The 18,613-nt window shown below is 32.1% G+C and overlaps 1 protein-coding gene across 1 annotated transcript in view; it reads left to right on the forward strand.

The window, feature by feature from the left end:
• The first annotated feature begins 2,465 nt into the window (after positions 1–2,465).
• The window catches only part of LOC140450404 (acyl-CoA Delta-9 desaturase-like), a 75,684-nt gene continuing 59,536 nt past the window's right edge, over positions 2,466–18,613 (forward strand). The window contains exon 1 of the mRNA XM_072544025.1: positions 2,466–2,552. Within this exon, the coding sequence (XP_072400126.1) occupies positions 2,481–2,552 (72 nt within the window). The 5' untranslated portion in view covers positions 2,466–2,480. The remainder of the gene's footprint in view (positions 2,553–18,613) is intronic.

Consider the following 18,613-nt stretch of genomic DNA (forward strand, 5'->3'; position numbering starts at 1 on the left):
ATTAGATTTTTCAGCGCCCTTATGAAGAGGAATAATAATGGCTGTCTTTAGGCACTCTGGAAATATACCTTTTTCAAAGCAATCGTTAATTAGTGAGACCAGGACTTCTATTACATTATTTGGGAGATTTAAAAAAATGTTATGGATACTACAGGAAGATTTGTTTTTGATGCTACTGATTGTTTGGATCAGTTCAGATTTATCAACTGGTCTTATAAAGAATGAATTCGAGACCTTTTTTGAATTGGGGAGATAGGAAATAGGATCTTGTTGTGGCAAAATAGCTGATGTTATATTTTACTCACGTTAACGAAGTATTCATTTAGATTTTCAGGGTTCGTAAAAGAAAATATTTGAGCTGTGTTAGTTTTATTTCGAAGATCGTTTATTATGGACCAAGTTTCCCTTGCAACATTTTTAAAACTTCCCAGACGATTCTCATAGTACATTTTTTATCTGTTTTGATAAGTTTTAGATAGGTTCCTCTGTACTTGGAGATCTATTCAGTGACAAAGACATTGGTAGTAAATTTTTTGATGTACACTAGTGAACGCATATTCTTGGCTGATATGCGGATACCTTTGGTAGTCCAGGGTTTGTGATGTTTTGACTTAATTTGAATAAGGAAATGCCTTATTAAAAATACAGACAAGCTTATCTAACACATCACTAAAATTATAGTCCACGTCCACAGAGGGAAAGTGCTACCCAGAAGTCAAGCACAAATTTTGGAATTTACGAAAGTTCTGAGCTGAAAAAATCCTACCTAAACGTTGGGTTTTTATTTGTGGTAGAGCTGGTTCCTTAACTTTAAGACTCCCTCGCATTTGTCGTCAAACCAGTTGTTCGGTGCAATCTTCTTTATTTTTCCTATAATCAGTAGTTTTAATTCAGTAAATAATTGAATTTTTAATTATTTATACTACGGATCCCAAAGTGCTCTGCAGTAATTTTTATATTTAGATATTTTTTTTGTGTCCTTGAAAATCTCAGTGTTCCATAATCACAATCTGTTTTGGTCTACTCTTCTTTTTTAGAAATTCTTTGTCTAAATTTTGTAATAACCAGAAAAAGTCGCTGTCATCATTTAGGCCCCATGGAGTTCTAACGTCGATAATGCTACTGCCACATCTTTTTTAATCAGGAAGTGATCAATGTGATGTCTCATTATTCCTTTAATGGAAATCTAGGTCTGCTTAAAGATGCTTGATTGATGATTGATGTATTGAAAGTTCGTTGATTAAATTAGAAATTAATTTGACATTTCAAAATACACTGGTCTGAGGCTGCATTTTCATTGGAGTGTTCGTGGAGGCTGTGTTTACCCATGTTTGGTCTAAACATTTGTTATCTTCTCATAATCTCCCATAAGAAGAGTCACATCTTGTCTGAGTAAAGCTACAAGAAACATCTAAAACAAGATGTTGGTTTTTTAGATAGTTTTATGCTACTGGAATGGCTCAAATTTATCAAAAGAAGATTTATTATAGTTATTACAAAACAAACATATACACAAGATGTAATGTTGTATTTCACAGATGTAAATCACAGAGTTAATAAGTTTATTTAAAATTATAATATAAAGAAATGTAAAGGCCAAGAATATTCCTATTATGAGGTGAAATAATTCGTTGGAATGTATAATTACTGTTAAAGGTATGTATGTAATAGTTAATATTAGTTTAGATTAATAATTCAAATGACAACCAAAGAGATAATGAACTAGAATAATTAGAATAACTGTAAATAATGGATAAAGTTTTGCTTTTTTGTTAGTTTCATTTTTGTGCTGTGTCTGACAACTACTCCCAAAACACAAGGTAAGTCAAAAGCAATTATTTTACAAAAGATTGGATATTTTACCATTAATTATAACTATACTCCGTTTGAAAATTATTGAAAGCACGATTTTTATGACACAGTTCATTTACATTTGGTGTATAATATTCGATGTTTTTCAGGGTGATCATTTGAGTTTTTATAAATTCTTGTGCCAAACTGAGACACATGCGCTAATCTCATGCCCTCAGCGGTCTCTATTTTTAAGCAAGTTTTCTCCAAAAATCTATACCTATAGTTTTCCCTTTTAAATGCTTGCTTTTTTAGTAGCCAAATATACTGCATAGTTCATTTTCCGTATTTTAATATGCATAATAATTAATTGTTTTATGTAAAGACGTTATCCTGGTTATTTAGATTTTATATAACAATCATTACTTGTATTTCCCCAAGTTTTTGTAGTCGTCTTCCCTAAAGCATTTAATATTTGCAGCAAGTCTTCAATAGTGCTTAGTGATCTTCAAAAGGAATTTAGTGCAGCCTACTTGGGAAATAGTCTAATATAAAGGCAATCAAAAATATTATAACTTTCTGCTTGTTGCTCAAAAATCTTCTTAGAGCTTCAGAAAACTAATCTCAGTGTAATTACAGGTTTCCTCACTGGATACTGCTCACTGAAATATCATCTCTATCTCTGTAAAATGGGCAACATAAAAAGTTTAAGGAGAAACATACATAAATACCTCGAACAGGTCGTTTTAGAACCAGATAAGGTAACAAACGGAACCGGATAATAAATATACTTTCTTAGAAGACCTGATCTTTGCACTAAAATGTAGATATATGCAGGGTAATAATTTTTGTCTCTGTATTCTCAGTCTTTTTCTCTCTTAGTTTTTTCATGATTCTATATAGTGATCACAGCATTTCTAATTCCTTAATTGAAGACTGACTCGTGTCTAGAGTCTCGTGCGAAATCCAAAGTAAACTTATCTAAGTTTCGTTTTTTGTATATGCATTGGTGGGTATCTAATTCTGAATAAGACTTTCAGAACATTAAGAATTAACCAATTATCGAAATTGTGAGCATATGAAGACATAACTTTTATTGTGTATTGTTAATTATGACTGTAGACTTTTCACTCAGTAGACTTTTCCACACTTCGACCTAAAGAATTTTTTATGTATAGGTACTATATATCTAGTATATGGATTTCAGATAGGCTTTAGGACCTGTTTGGACTCCTATTTTATCAAAGCGTTGCTTCAACAGGTACTGAGACATTTTCCACGCTGACTTTCTTCGGTCTTTGCAAAGCTTTGTAGTAGTTTTCCTGATTATTTTATAGTAGTTTATCTACATCATACAAATAATTCTTTATAACGTGGTCCAAATTCATAGCTTCCAGATGACTGTTTGTTTATTCCTGGTTAATTCTTTCTCCACGAAAAGCCAGAAAATAAATAGTCACTCTCTACAGAGCGTGTTATACCAGGAGAAGTCTATTAAAAACTTAAGTATCGCCTGATATATAGAGTTTGGCAGTATTTAGCTCCCACTCGAACGAGCTCACCCCATCAAATTAGTGAACACGATAAAGCATTAATTTGTCTCTCATAACAAATGCTTTGGAATAAATACAGGTGGTATACTTTAAATAATAATAGAGATTTAAGCATATCCACGTTAATTAAGTTTAAGATTTCTTCGTATACCTCATCTGGTTTTGCAGTTTTTGCTATTATATTATCAAATACTTCTGAAGCGAAGCTTCACGGAAAGAGCGCCACGAGAAGGCGTCACGAGTAGCGTCTCAAAATAGCAGTTCTTCACATCGATTCACTAGTCTCGATCGATTCGTATCTAGTCATCATATATTTATTCTAAGTAGGTTGAAATTAAAAGCTGCATGAAAAATAACTAACAAAATACAGACGTTAAATGAACAGTAATAAATTAAAAGAATATCTATCAATGAAAGATTCGATTCGTAACGACTGTCAAAATTTAAGCCATAAACTTAAATGTCATAAACAATATTGAATCATCTGTTTAAATTTTTATGGCACTTCTAGTTTTAAAATAATTTTATATAAATGTAATTATTATTTTAAAATATCTTATTTAGTTTATATGTTAATTAAATTTACTCTCAAATGATATTTATTTATATTTTATTATTAAATCTCGTCTGAATTTGACGTATCTATAAAGAAGTAAATAAGTATGCTTTGTTAATACGTTAGCAGGCGGAGTTAGGAGCAAACAATAATAATTTATTGAAATATTTTAATTTAATATAATTTGTTTAAAATATAAATAATAAAGTTACTTTATTTAATTTCGAAAATATTATTTAAATTTTAAAATAAAGAAAACATAGTATGAAGCTTCGCGGTAGTCTACTGTACTGCCTACTGTATCAACTTTTTTAGTTTACCGGTAAGTATACCGAGGATATTGTGGTATGAAATGGAATGGAGATATCGTACTATTTCTCATTAAGGATTATTCCTTTATATTTATAACTATGCTTATTTCGCAGTCCTTTCTTATTCTCTACAAGACCTCATTATTAGTAACTCTGACAATCTAAGAGATTCTCAGCATTCGTCTGTAGCATTATATTTTAAATGCTTTGAGGCGCTTAATGGATGCCTCGAAGTGGAATATTCCACTCCATAAAAAAGAACGGAGAAAATATCACATCTCAGCAACCGGATCTTAATTGGGAGTTGTCTAATAGATCTTGACTACTGAAAATATTTTTCATTTTGATGAGTGCTGATCTTGCCTTCTCAATCCTTACTTTTATCTCCGCTGAAGGTTCCCACCTGGACAGATGGAATATATATATATATATATATATATATATATATATATATATATATATATATATATATATATATATATATATATATATATATATATATATATATATATATATATATCCATATATCCCCCTTTTAATCACAGCTAATCAGTTAGATACAAAAAGGGATAAATGAGTCTGCAGCTGAATTAATTAAAGCCAAGTATACTCTTTTTATGATCGTTAAATATTTACCTCTATAGGTGACTTCAAATTTACAATTAAAACAGTTTTAACATTAAATTCAGTTTTTTTTAACTCAAAGATATGTCAAATATAGTCTATAATATTCCTTGCACAAATTGTAATTAGCAATATATTGGCCAGACGCCTAAAGGACCGTGTTACTTCGCACAAGAATTATACGAAGATGTAACCAGATAAGTTAGTTAAGCAATCCATGTCAATGATAATGGTCATTCAATGAATTATGCAGAATCCAAGGTATTAGTAACAGAGAATAATATATTTTAAGAGATTGTTTCTTGAACCCATTTATTTCTGAAACAGAGAACACTACCAATAAAAAGTCAGAAATTAGTCGTTTAAGTGAGATGTACTCACATTTAGTATATTTAGACAAAAAATTCAATGTTAAAGACATCGTAACTTAAATTCGAATATTTAAATCTTAAAAATATATTTTTCTATTTGTTTACAACTGTAGGTTAGAGGTTAAGTAAAAATTAACATAACACGGACTGTCAAAGTCAAATCAGTCATTGTCAACGTCATCTGTTACAATTACAAAACATAAGTACAATTTCACAGATGTACAACAAGGTTTTTCTTAATATTATAAATTGATTTTTTAAACAAAAATAATCGCGAATTAAATTCACCTCACTGTCAATTTTTTACTATTTAAAAAACAAACAAGAAAGTTAGTTACACGTGGTAAAGTGTTTATGTAAAAATAATTGTAATTAACTTGTTTAAATATTCATTTAAAAGAAAATTACATTAATCAAGTGAAATGGAGCCCTAAATGTCCTCAAAGTATATTTTACAGCTAGTTATTCAATTCTTATGGCCGTAATTGTCACTTTTGTAAGTTTTAAGTTTTTTTATTTTTAAACATGTAACATTTAACGTTACTGTTAAAGTTAAAACATTTTAACTGTCACTGATGATGATATAAATTATATCTAAATATATTTGACGTTTAAAACGTTTGAAAAAAAGAGTACACGGATTTTATTAAATCATCTGCTGACCCAATAATCCTCTTAATCTCAATGTATTTACTAAGTCTTACATGAAATATAAAGCCGATTTAGATATATTTCTAGCCATATTTCTTTTGTTTTCTATTAAAGGATGGATAAGAAATTTGAAATGGTTTTAATTTAAAAGAGGTATAGGATTACTTAACATTGATTAAAAAATTTTTATGTTAATGTTAAGGAAAAACCCGGATTTTTTAATCAATTCTGTAGATTTCAGGAGGTGTCTCAGCTTCCAAGAGTCCAGGTGTCTTTGTGCTTTGTTAGACCTCCTCTATTACTAATAATTGCATTCATATATTATGCTAGTATAATTAAAAAAAAATATTTAGCTACTTCTTAGGTAGTATGTACCTACCTATTATTGTAGTTTGCACATGGAAGTCTCCAAATTTCTTTTAAGAGGGTCTCGTGAATAATCAATAAAGCTAGATTTAACACTATTAAGGTGGCATTTTAATAATACAGTAGTAGACAAGTTGTTTTTCAAAGCATTAAAGATAAGTAAGCAATAAGTACGCTTGGAGAATTATTGAAACTTGAAAATCTGTTTATATGCTTAGTCAGACACGCTCAACTTTAGTTATCTTACTTTTCTTTTGGTGAAAAAGAACTTTTTGTCAAAATCGGTTAGTAATCTATGAATATCTATCTTTTGAAACAGTCGTAAACCGATTTATTGCTTACTTTTTTTCCCTACTAGCATGTGACAGTTTCTTTTCCTGCTGACTTTATTAATACAAATTTCAATCGATTGAACAAATTATTATAAAAACTTATACAAATATTCTTATTAGAAATTTAATATTTATTGATATATATTGTGAGTAAAATAGTATATAAAACTCTAGAGAATTCTAGCTTCGCGCCTCAGTGCTTCGCAACTTGATAAGCTATCTTAACGTTCGAATGTAATTATTGTTTTACGAGTGTAATGTTCGAGTACTTACCCGCTAACTATTTAATATGCTATTACTACGAGTAGATACCAACAGATCAAAGTTAATTGTTTGTGGCAATTTCCAATCCTTAATTTTTATGCTCCCTAGGAAGTATTTTTTTACCACTCTTCAACGTCATGTAAAAGTTTTTTCCAGTAATATTAGAATTTTTAAAAAAAATCTGTACAATAATTTACACCTTATATTATATTCACCATCATCATCCAGCCCCATTTTCACATCCATTGTTGGATATAGGCCTCCTCCAAACGTCTCCAGTTCTCTCTATCTCTAGCTGCTGCAATCCAGTTTGTTTCTATTCTCTTTAGGTCGTCGGTCCATCGGCTGGGTGGTCTGCCTCGACTTCGCTTGTCGGCTCTTGGTCTCCACTCGAATAATCTCTTCGTCCATCTTCCGTCTTCCATTCTAGCAACATGTCCAGCCCACCTCCACTTTTGTTTATTGATTCGCAGTATAATATCGTCTCATTTCTCACGCGATCTTTCAAGGTCAGGCCCAGCATTGATCTGTCCATTCGCCTTTGTGTTACCCTCAGTTTTTCGGCAGTAGCTTTCGTTAAAGTTAGGGTCTGTGCTCTGTAGGTCAAGACCGGTAAGATGCATTGGTTAAATGTCTTCCTTTTCAGGTGAATTGGGGTATTTGTTTTAAAAATGTCTCTCATCCTTCCATATGCCGCCCATCCCAACGTGATTCGTCTATTTAGCTCGCAGGTTTGGTTGTCTCTGGTTATTCCAATTTCATGACCCAAGTTTGTGTATTTATCGATTAATTCTACCTTGTTGTTATTCATATAACAAGATCTGTTGCGATCTTGTGTCTCTTGCATATAATTCCTATGGTCACGTTTTAGATCGTCAGTCCAGTATGTTGGTGCACGACCTCTGCTTCGGTAGGCATCATCTCTTGGTCTACATTCCAGTATTCGCTTTGTTCGTGTGCTACCTGTCATTCAATTGAATGTCACGTGACCTACCCAGTTCTACTTCAGTGAAATTCAGTGATATTCTCTCTACAGCATTAGAAACTCTTGATATTCGTCGTAGTTGGCGGTTTAGGATCTTGTCTCGCAGTGAAACGCCCGTTTCAGCTTCGTAAGTCAACACTGTCAAAGTACACTAATATGAGTTTTTCTTTAAGATATATTGGTATATCGGACGATTCGAAAATGTGGTTTAACTTGACGAAGGCTGCCCAAGTCAGTCTTATACCGCGGAAAATCTGAACGATTCGGTTATCTTTTCCTATGCGAATTTCTTGACCTAGGTTATTACCTGGTCTATGGATCTTGGTCATAAGTAGATATCTTCACTGACTACAAGATTTGCCATCATTTGAGTTTAGGTATATTTAGTTTTAATCCTTCTTCTAACGAGGAAAAGTCGATCTGATTTAAAAGTGTTTTGGCCTCATCTATCATATTAACTATTAACACAATATCATCTGCAAACCTCAGGTGGCTAAGGTTTTCTTCGTTTATGTCTATGCCCTCATCGGTCAGCTTTGCCTTATTACATATAGGTATATTCCAAATAGTAGTGAATAGTTTCGTTGATATGGTGTCCCCCTGATGTACTCCATGTTGTATTGGGAATTTCTGAATTTGACGGTCACTCATTCTAACATTAGCTGTAGAGTTTTGGTATATACAATTCGGCATTCTGTCAAGGCTTTTAACATTTTTTGTTGATTTGTGGTGTAAAATAACATTTCATAATCCAAAAATAATAAAGCTAGTGGTTTATTATATACAGTACATTTTTCCTATAAGATTTTTTATTACCAATAGGTGATCGTTCGTTCGGTAGCCTAAATAAACATATGCCTACTGTAAATTTCCACTTCTATGAATCATTAGATATTAATGAGCTCGAAAACCTACAAATCTTCTTTACTGTACCAGAACTATCTAAAAGATTAATATCTGTCATCGAACATCCATATTTAGCAGGTTTTTGTTGATTATATTATGGTAAATTATGAAAAAGTTCACCTTAAGTGGATAAAAAATGAATAACAATTATCATAATATCATATTTCTACGACTAATTAGACTGACTTTCTTTGTTTTTATGTAGAACAAAACATAATGTTAAAGATATTATGCCATTTACTTTGATCTTTGGACCTTTGCCATCTATACGCAACACACTATTCGCTCCGTGCGTGACCATGGTAGGGGTACTTTGAAACGATGCCAGCGTGCGTAGCGGCGAAATATGACAAAATTGGCCCTACCTTTTTACGCATAAATTTTATCAAAAATGTGTGCAAAAATACATATTGCGTATTTAATTGTGCTAATAATAGCAAAAATAGTAAGTGTAGTTTTTATAGGTTCCCAAAGATTACATATAAATTAGAGAAAAGAAAAAGATGGATCCGTGCTATTAATATGAAAAAGTAAATATCACATAACTTCATTCTTATGCCATTGAAATAGAAAAAAATTTAACTTAATTTACCTTAAATGATATTTTATAGGGCTTCAAGCTAACTGCAGAGTGCCTGATGACTTTAGCTTTTACATTATAACTTTTACTTTTACTGTTTTTAAATATATGCTCTTTCATGTGAAAAACTTGATTTGCCAGTACTAGATTTTTCCCTTTCTTTTCCGTTTGTGGTTGAAAAGATATATTATGATGAATTTTGAGAAACCTAGTTTTTAACACTACATTTATTTTGTACATAAACTAAAAAAATATAATTAAAAAGTTAATTATTAATAATTGTCAATTCGCATGTACTTCATCAAAACTGTCAGATGAAGGCGGTAGGTGTCGCGTCAGTCACGCACGGAGCGAATAAGTAGGTATGGTAACAATCTAGAGCAGAATAGCGATATCTAACACATAATAATTTAAACTCAAAGTTTGACAAACCCATAAAAACAGAGCTTAAGAAAATACAGTTTTTTTTTTCATCTAGACATCAATTTTAATTGGATTTTAAAAAGTGACATACCGTTATAATGTCTTATTATATATCAATAAATTCAGCTTAATTTTAGTGTACTATAATTTTTTATGATGAAATAATCAAAGAAAAGTTAAGTGCACTAATTTTATAAAAAAAATTAACATAAAAGTCAATATAAAACATAAAAATCTATCAAAAAAAGTGTTTAATATTATGTGTTTCCTCAAGCAGCATTAATTACAACTTGACACGTCCTTGGCATGCTTTAAATTAAGTTAACAATTTTGTTTTAAGACAGTAGGATCCATTCCTGTTTAAGCAGATTTTGAAGACCTTATCTAGTATAACCATTGTGCAGATGAGGAGCAATCTGTCTCTTAAGCATATCCCATACTTGCTCGCTGACCACTACAAAGGTATGATATCCTCATTATAAAACCAATATCTTACTGTTTCTGCAATATATCGCCTTGCATTATCCAGCATGTAACTCAAATCAGGACCTGCAGCAGTGACAAATGGAAGGACAACAGGTTCTAAGATACGATCACTATATTGAGATTGATTCAAAGTGCCTTCTACAAAAACAAGAACAGTTCGCTGATGAAATATTAGTCTAGCCCACATCATTACTTGTAGACCACTATATGGACAAACACCCTATACACGACTGAGTTCTCGACCAGGTCCTCTCCAAACTCTTACTCTTTTTTATTTAGTTTGGAGATAAAATCTAGCATTATCTGTGAATAATACAGAACTCCATTCTTGTAAGCCCTACTGCAGATATTCTTGTGCCCACCTTAATCTCTGCCCACGATTTTCATGACGTAACATGGGAACTGTCAATGGACGTCTAGCGTACATATCAGTTTTATGTAATCTATTACTCAAAATTTGGTCACATAGAGTAATGTCGTGGGTATTTTCTAAGGCTCCATTAAGTTCACGTGCACTTATATGCACATTTCGACGAGCTAATCCTACCACGTACCGATCCTGTCAAGGAGGAGTTTCACGTTGACGACCCCAATTCTTTCAGCGACATTACTAATTTTTTTATATCGATGTCACAATCGCGAAATTACGCTCCGATCTACGTCAAAATGACGTACAACATCAGATTGTGACAGACCAACCTGAATCATATTCACAGCACTCACCACTTCAACATGTATTACATGCCGACGCTACATGACTATCTTTGCGTTTAATAATCTTGTTTTAGTAAATACAGACTATCTTTAAAATTTAAAGCACTATTTATTTACAATTTCACTCTTGCTTTAATAAAACAGTACAATTGACAGATTCATTTACATGGCATATCTTGATTTGTAGAGAACAAGTTTTAAAATCAAATGGTATTTATTAATAAAAAAGTTTTTATTGAAAAAAGTAGAATAATAATGGTGTTCCTTAGACATTTTTATGTGTGTACCTTTAAAATTTGAACCACTTTTTCTTTACAATTTGAAGCAATTAATCGTACTAATTTCAGGCGCTGTCACTTTTTCCTTAATAAAAAAGTGCGAGTGACAGATTAATTTTTATGGCATACCTTGATTTGTAGAAATCAAGTTTATAAAACGGAGGGTATGTATTAACAAAAAATATTTATTGAAAAAAGTATAATAATATTGGTGTTTCTTAGTCATTTTTAATGTGTGTATTTTTAATAGAAGTGGTTTATATTCATATATATCTAATGGACACATTTTCCACCAGCGTTTAGTGTGTCACAACGTTACAAGTCAGAGTTTTCACAGTGGCAGGCAAGGAATCGTTAAAAAGAAGAATGTGTTTGAAGAATTTTGCCAAAATCTGGAATAATTCAAGTCATACGCTACGCTGTTAAAAGCGCAGCGTTGGAAAACTGCAGAAACTGTCATCTAACAACTCATTATGCGTTGCTAATTCTAAGAGATGGAAATTTGTTGTATACCTACAATTTCTAACGTGATTAAAGTGAAGAATATTAAAATTATTATTTTTGGGGATCTGCTTTTTTATATAATAATAGTCTCCCGTTTTATACCGCTCGCGGCTTTGGGAGTATAGCAGGGTAGTCTGCTATATCTAGGGCCTACGGTATACAAGGAAGGTAACATGGCCAGTGCTACGCTTCAACCGCCTATTATTACCCCTAGTTTTACCCAATGTACTCATTTTATTCAGGCTGAGTCGACCTGGGGCCTATAGACATTTTAAAAATGTCTAGTTGTTTTTGCCGGCGGTAGGATTCGAACTCCGGACCACCGGCATGCGAGGCAAGCATCCTACCGCTTGCGCTATGCAGGCCTTTTTTTACTTTTGTATATTCTCTCCAAAAATATTAATTATTCCTACAAACTGGACAACATAGATCTATATTTAGTGCTAAATCTATTGCAATTAAATTCTTTGATTTTGGCTAAGTACGCAAGTTACTACTAATTATAGCATATATTCAATTAAAAAATGGATTTTGGAACTGCAAAAAGTTAATAAAAACATTAATTTTGTATGGGTTAAAGCACGTCGGCCTTGAACATAACGAGCACGTTAATACGCTGGCAAAAACAAGTGGAAAAAATAATTTGACCAGTAAACTACCTGTAAGTTTTTGTGATGCAGTCATTTATATTAAAATGAAATATGCCAAATTTGGAAAGAATATTGGTCACAATATACTTATAACAATCCTTCTAGATTCTGTAGTATTAAAAATTAAATACCGAATAGAAAGTGATTATTCAAGAAAATATATCAGAACTGTAACACATCTTCGATTTGGCCATGTCTATTATCCCACATACCTACATCAAATTCGTGTTTTCGAAAATGATCATTGTCAAAATTGTGGTAAAAAAGGTGACTTAGATCACATTTTTGTCAAATGTCAAAAGTATAACGATGAAACAGATCACTGTATTCAAAAATTACATTAAATTAATATACAGGCTTCGTTTAATATCCTCAGTCTCTTAGCTAATGGAAATGAGTGAAATTATAATGCACCAGTAAGGTTCCTGTTAAGTACCAAAATAGTCTTGTAGTACCGACTATCAAAAAAATATAATAAAAATGTGATGAGCAACTTGGACAGTCTTATCAAGCTGTCCTCTACCTGTGTAGATGCTGTCTACCTTTGAAGAGTTGTAACCTTATTGAAAATTGAAATTGAAATCTTATTTCTTATTATCTGCAACGCAATAAAACACGAGACAACTTCGTTCTTCTTCTTCCTATGCCGTCCCCATTAACGGAGGTTGGCGACCACATTTTTAAAAGCTTCTCTGTCTTTTGCAACGTGGAATAATTCGTCTACAGTCATGTTTGTCCAGTCTCGAATATTTCGCAGCCATGACTTCCTCTTTCTACCTATTCCCTTTTTGCCATCGACTCTACCCTGCATGATGACCTGCAGAAGACTATATTTATTATTTCTTAGTATGTGTCCAAGGTATGCAGTCTTGCGTACTTTTATCGTTCTCAACAATTTTTTGTCTCGACCCATCCTTCTCAGCACTTCCTCATTGGTGACCCTGGCAGTCCATGGAATTCTTAACATTCTCCGGTATATCCAAAGTTCAAAGGCTTCAATCTTTTTAACTATTTGCGCTTTTAGTGTCCATGTTTCTACCCCGTACAATAGTTGCGACCAGACGTAACATTCAACAAACCTTAGTCTCAGCGCAGTATTCAGATTTTTGTCACAGAACAATTGTTTGAATTTTAAGAACGCTGCCCTTGCCATTTCTATTCGTACCCGGATCTCTTGGTCTGGATCTAATTCTGTGTTGATGTAAGCTCCCAGATATTTATATTTTGTCACTCTCTCTATTTGCTGTCCACCAAGAGTTAGTTGTTTATTATTTATTGGACTCCTTGATACTATCATAAATTTGGTCTTATCTGTGTTGATGTCAAGTCCCATTTGAATGCATTCACTATTTATTGCATCTAGTAAAGTTTGTAGTTCTTCTATACTCTCAGCCATAATTACCGTGTCATCTGCAAATCTCATGGTGTTTATGATTTCTCCACCAATTCTTATTCCCTCTTTTCTTTCCCATAAGGCTTTTCTGAATATGACCTGTGAGTACACGTTGAAAAGCGTCGGAGACAAGACGCATCCTTGCCTAACCCCTCTCGCAATCGGTATATTATTTGTTTCTATATCGTTCACCTTTACTACTGCTTTCTGGTTCCAGTATATAGCCTTAATAAACTCAATGTCTTTTTTGTCTAAATTGATGTTTTTTAATTCATCTATTAACTTCATATGCTGCACTCGGTCAAAGGCCTTCCTAAAGTCTATGAAGCATACATATGCACTCTTGTTATATTCCCGACATTTCTGCAAGAGTACCGTCAACTCAAATAATGCTTCTCTTGTACAACTTCGTTACAGTACCTAATTGTAGATTTTGATTTGTCCATAAATAAACATTGGGAATGAGAAAAAGAATTTTTGTGTGAACATCAAAATAGAGGCCGGTTTCTCTGAATGTGGAACTTACATAACAGTGTCAGATATTATCAGCAATCGGAATTCATCTCAAAAAAAAGAACTCTTTAGTTTTTACAAAAGGAAATCTTAGAAAAGAAAAGTAATAAAAACCAATATGTTAATATTTTGCGAGAATATCGATCATACAAACGTAAAGTATACGGTTGACCAAATTGCTTTAGCCAGGAATACCGTCAGGTGTAAATAGATGAAACGTGTAGTGCCAAAATTAATGATTTGCAAGATGACAACAATATTGATGTTTTCATAAATCTTTTTTTAACTTCTCTACAGGATGATAATTTTTATCCATATGTATTCCAAATGTAAATTATTGACCTACATAACTATATAATTATGTAGCTGTTAGTTATATTATGTACTCGTTTTGCGTCCACTTATCTTTCTAAACCAGAGGCGTAGCGTCAGCCTGTAAGTAAGGGACGCAATAAAATCTCATAAGAACTGAGAGCCCGAGAAGGGAAGATATAAGTAATACGAGTATTACTTATATCTTCTCTTAAGTATGACAATGGTTTTGGATGATCTTAAAAAAGAAAATGTAAAAATAAAGGAGTACCTAGCCTCCACAAATGTATGTATATGTCGAAGAAGATATATTTTCTGGCCTAGTTTTAAAATTTATTATTATACTCGGTTGTCTGATCCCAGTCCCAATTGTCTAATAAATTTTGTAATTATTTTTGGATACGTTGTTTAAATTTTTACCTGGCAGTTTCTGGATTTATTTTATTATTATTTAAACAGGAGAACCCCATCAACCGCGCAGGGTTATCAGTGGATATAACAAAAATAAGAAATATTACATTAAACAGAATTATATAACTATATGTCTTTTAATCCTTTAAGTGTCAGTGGTAGCAATATTAACCATTGTTGTTAAAAGAGTATTAGACTGTAAATACAAAGAGTACTGTTCATAGGATCTCTCCTGAAATCAGACAACACGACTAGCGTATGCCAGCACCAAGCTAACGGTCGTTGAGCTGTAAAGATAGCTGTAATGGTACCAGTAATTTATTTTAATTTTTCATTCGTTTATTCATTGAAATATTAGATAATAAAAAGTGTAGTGTTGCAAAATATAGCGTTGATATAAAATATATTGATTTCTAAAAGTTACTTCAATCTATTCAACATTGCCAACACACCTAAATATATAATAGACTTGACAATTATCTTCTATAAATACAAAAACAAATTGAGAAATTGCATGTTGCAAGAATGTTACTGTACCTTCTAGTCTTTCATGACCAAAATAGATAAATTTTGTATGTTTTTGCAGAAAGATGTTCTTCTGAGTGAATATTAAAAGAAAAGTTTTTTTCCGGTGACCGAAAATAAAATAAATGAGTAAGTTGAGGCCTGGATGATACCGATGATGATAATTATTGCCTGTCGGACTTTATAAGTAATTCTGATGTAGAAGAGATTATTTCAATTGTATCCTCATTGGTTAAGTATAGCACTGGTTTTAAATCAAGCACAAATATTGCTTCAACAACAAGTCAACAAACAAACCTAAATATCATAAACAGAGGTTATTTAACTTTGTATTTCACAGGTAGCGGTGATAAATATTCTAACGATTCAGTTTTGGATCTAAATTATTCTGGCGAAGGGACTTGTACCAAGAACAAACGTACATATACTCATCTGACAGTGACTCAGTGCCAAAAGCACCATGTGTATGTTTCATGTTCCAAAAATCTACACATATATAATTCATAATGTTACATTCTATAGCATTCAGCTCTTACACAGCTCCATTACAGAAGCCAGTTAGCTGGTCAATTAATCGGTTTATTCGTATCAAGAAAGCGCAATGGACCAAATCTTGGTTAAGTTAACAAAACAAAAAGGCCAAATCTTGTTGATTTGATTTGGTTTGTCATCCACCAATCAAAGGCACTTACTGTAGATGTGATAACTGCAGTTAAAATAAGAAATAAAAGAAATCCAATCTTATTTCGCAAAACTGTGATGTAGCATTATACAAAAAAATGTTTTCTATATATCATCAGACATGAAGTTTGAAATAATAGTTTATTTTTTTTCAACTTTTATTTTAGTGTATAGATGTAGCGGCAAAAATCTTTATCAGTGAGATTCAGGTGATGAATTTTTATTTGTTCTATCAGGAAACTTCTAACTTTCTATTTGATATCATTACTTTCAAAAATATTCGTCTTAAAAAAATGAGTTCTGCGCCTTAAAGAGAACAGAGTAGCTTAACACTGTTGAGATTTTTTGGTGTGAACTGTTTTGAGGTCATCATCTGTAATTCCGTGTGATCTTTTTCCTTCCAATAATTGCAGACAATTAAGCAGGATATGTTTAACGGTCAGTAGATCAGAGCAGCTGGAGCAGATTGGTAGTGGTTCTTTTGTTATTAAGTATTTGTGTGTTAAAGCAGTATGGTCAATTCTTAGACGGTTAATAATAATGTGGTTTCTTCTGTTTGAAGTATTATCCAGGACAGCATTTATTTTTGGGTATATTACATTTAATGTTGTACCTAATTTTTCCCATTGATTTTGCCATGTATTTTAACGAAACTGGATTTTCAAGGAAAGGAATCTGCAACAGTAAGTTTTTTTAAACTATTAATACTGAGAGGTAGGAATTTTTGTGTTATATATTTCCGTCAATGAATCTGTAAAAATAATCCCAAGCTGAACGAAAGGACTACATGTAATCTTTTGACATCCATACGTGACAATATAACTTTTGATTTATAGTGGAATTAATTTTGTTGTGTTGTTACTACAAGGCGATATTGAACGTGGTATCAAAACTAAATAACCATACATACTTTTAGACAAAGCCACAAACGATAATTTCATTCAAATTCATTTATTCAAACGAACTACAGACAATATCGGTAACAAAGAATATAAGCAACATATAATGTAAAAGATTTATATGCTAGCGATAAATAATCATTCTGACAAATTTGACGTAACTTATGTTAGATACTTCTTTTTTTACACTGAAGCATGAAGCCAGGATTCATCATCATCATGACTCTGTCGTCACTATCCTTCGCCTTTCTCCGCCACGCACGTATTCCTATATTTCTCATATCTTCATCAATGTTATCAAGGAACCTTGTTCCTCTTCTTCTCTGACCTCTGACTCTCTGACGCCAATCAGGCAGCATTTTTGATTTTTTATTTGTGACACAACTGCATTTTCTGCGTAAATAAGGATTAATTTATTTGATTGAATGAATTTTAAATTAAAACTCTGTCAGAAAATGACGATACCATGCGATTGTTCTTTAATATTCTAACATAATTTATCATACTGTATCATCACAGTGGAACTCTTGCTGGTAATTTTTATGATATTCATAATATTTTTACGTAGGTATTGTAGATTCAGAGGTAAACTGAAACGCAACGTGGTTTTACCAACTTTATTCAAATCTAATTACATTATTAACTATCGCTTACGATTCAGACTAATAACGCTTACAAAATATTTCGATTATACTAGTAATCGTCGCAATAACAAGGTAATCTTCGAGGATTCCAGATTTCGCTAAAGCACATGGCCTCAATCAGGGTATATAATATAACAATATTCCATTGAAAAACAAAGATATGTTGAATGTATGCTACTCTAGGAGCAAGATTTATTATCTTGGGTGATTTGAATGCAAATAATATGCATTGGCATTTAAGCCTAATTATAAGTAAGTAGAAAGATATATTATTAGCTGCTTAATAAAAGGTAAAAAACGTCCATATAATATTCGTTAATATTATTGGGAAAGTGTTTGTTACTTGATATAATTTTATTCTCACCCGGGTGGAGTGTTGTTCCTGAAGCTATAAATGATTCTGCTGCATTAAATTTAACTTTTGGATCAGCAAATTCTCGTTTTTTCTTTTTATTGCCGTTAATACGTATTTCCTCTCGAAACTCTTCTCTCTGTCCATTTTGTTGAAGAAAAACAAAAATTGACCGACTACTCAATTATTATTTACATGTATTTTTACTTACCACAGCGAATCAAAAAGTGTAGTAGTTTTACACTTAGTTCACTAGTATTGCCAAATAAGCCTGCCTGCTGCAAACGTTACAAAATACAAATGAAATCAACAAAAATTATTACATCCAATTATCTATCAAATATCTATATGAGACGCGATCGAGTATTCACGTGACTTCACAGTAATTCCCCTAGTCATATATTTTGGATCTCTCCGACTCTATTTAAGATTTATATCTCTGCAGCTCTGAAACAATGGAAAAGGAAAGTCAAAGGAATGGGTATACAATTGAACGATCAGGATTACATATATACTTTACAGTTTGCAGATGATCAGG

The sequence above is a fragment of the Diabrotica undecimpunctata genome, chromosome 1 (genome assembly GCF_040954645.1).
Source record: "Diabrotica undecimpunctata isolate CICGRU chromosome 1, icDiaUnde3, whole genome shotgun sequence".
Classification (NCBI taxonomy): domain Eukaryota; kingdom Metazoa; phylum Arthropoda; class Insecta; order Coleoptera; family Chrysomelidae; genus Diabrotica; species Diabrotica undecimpunctata.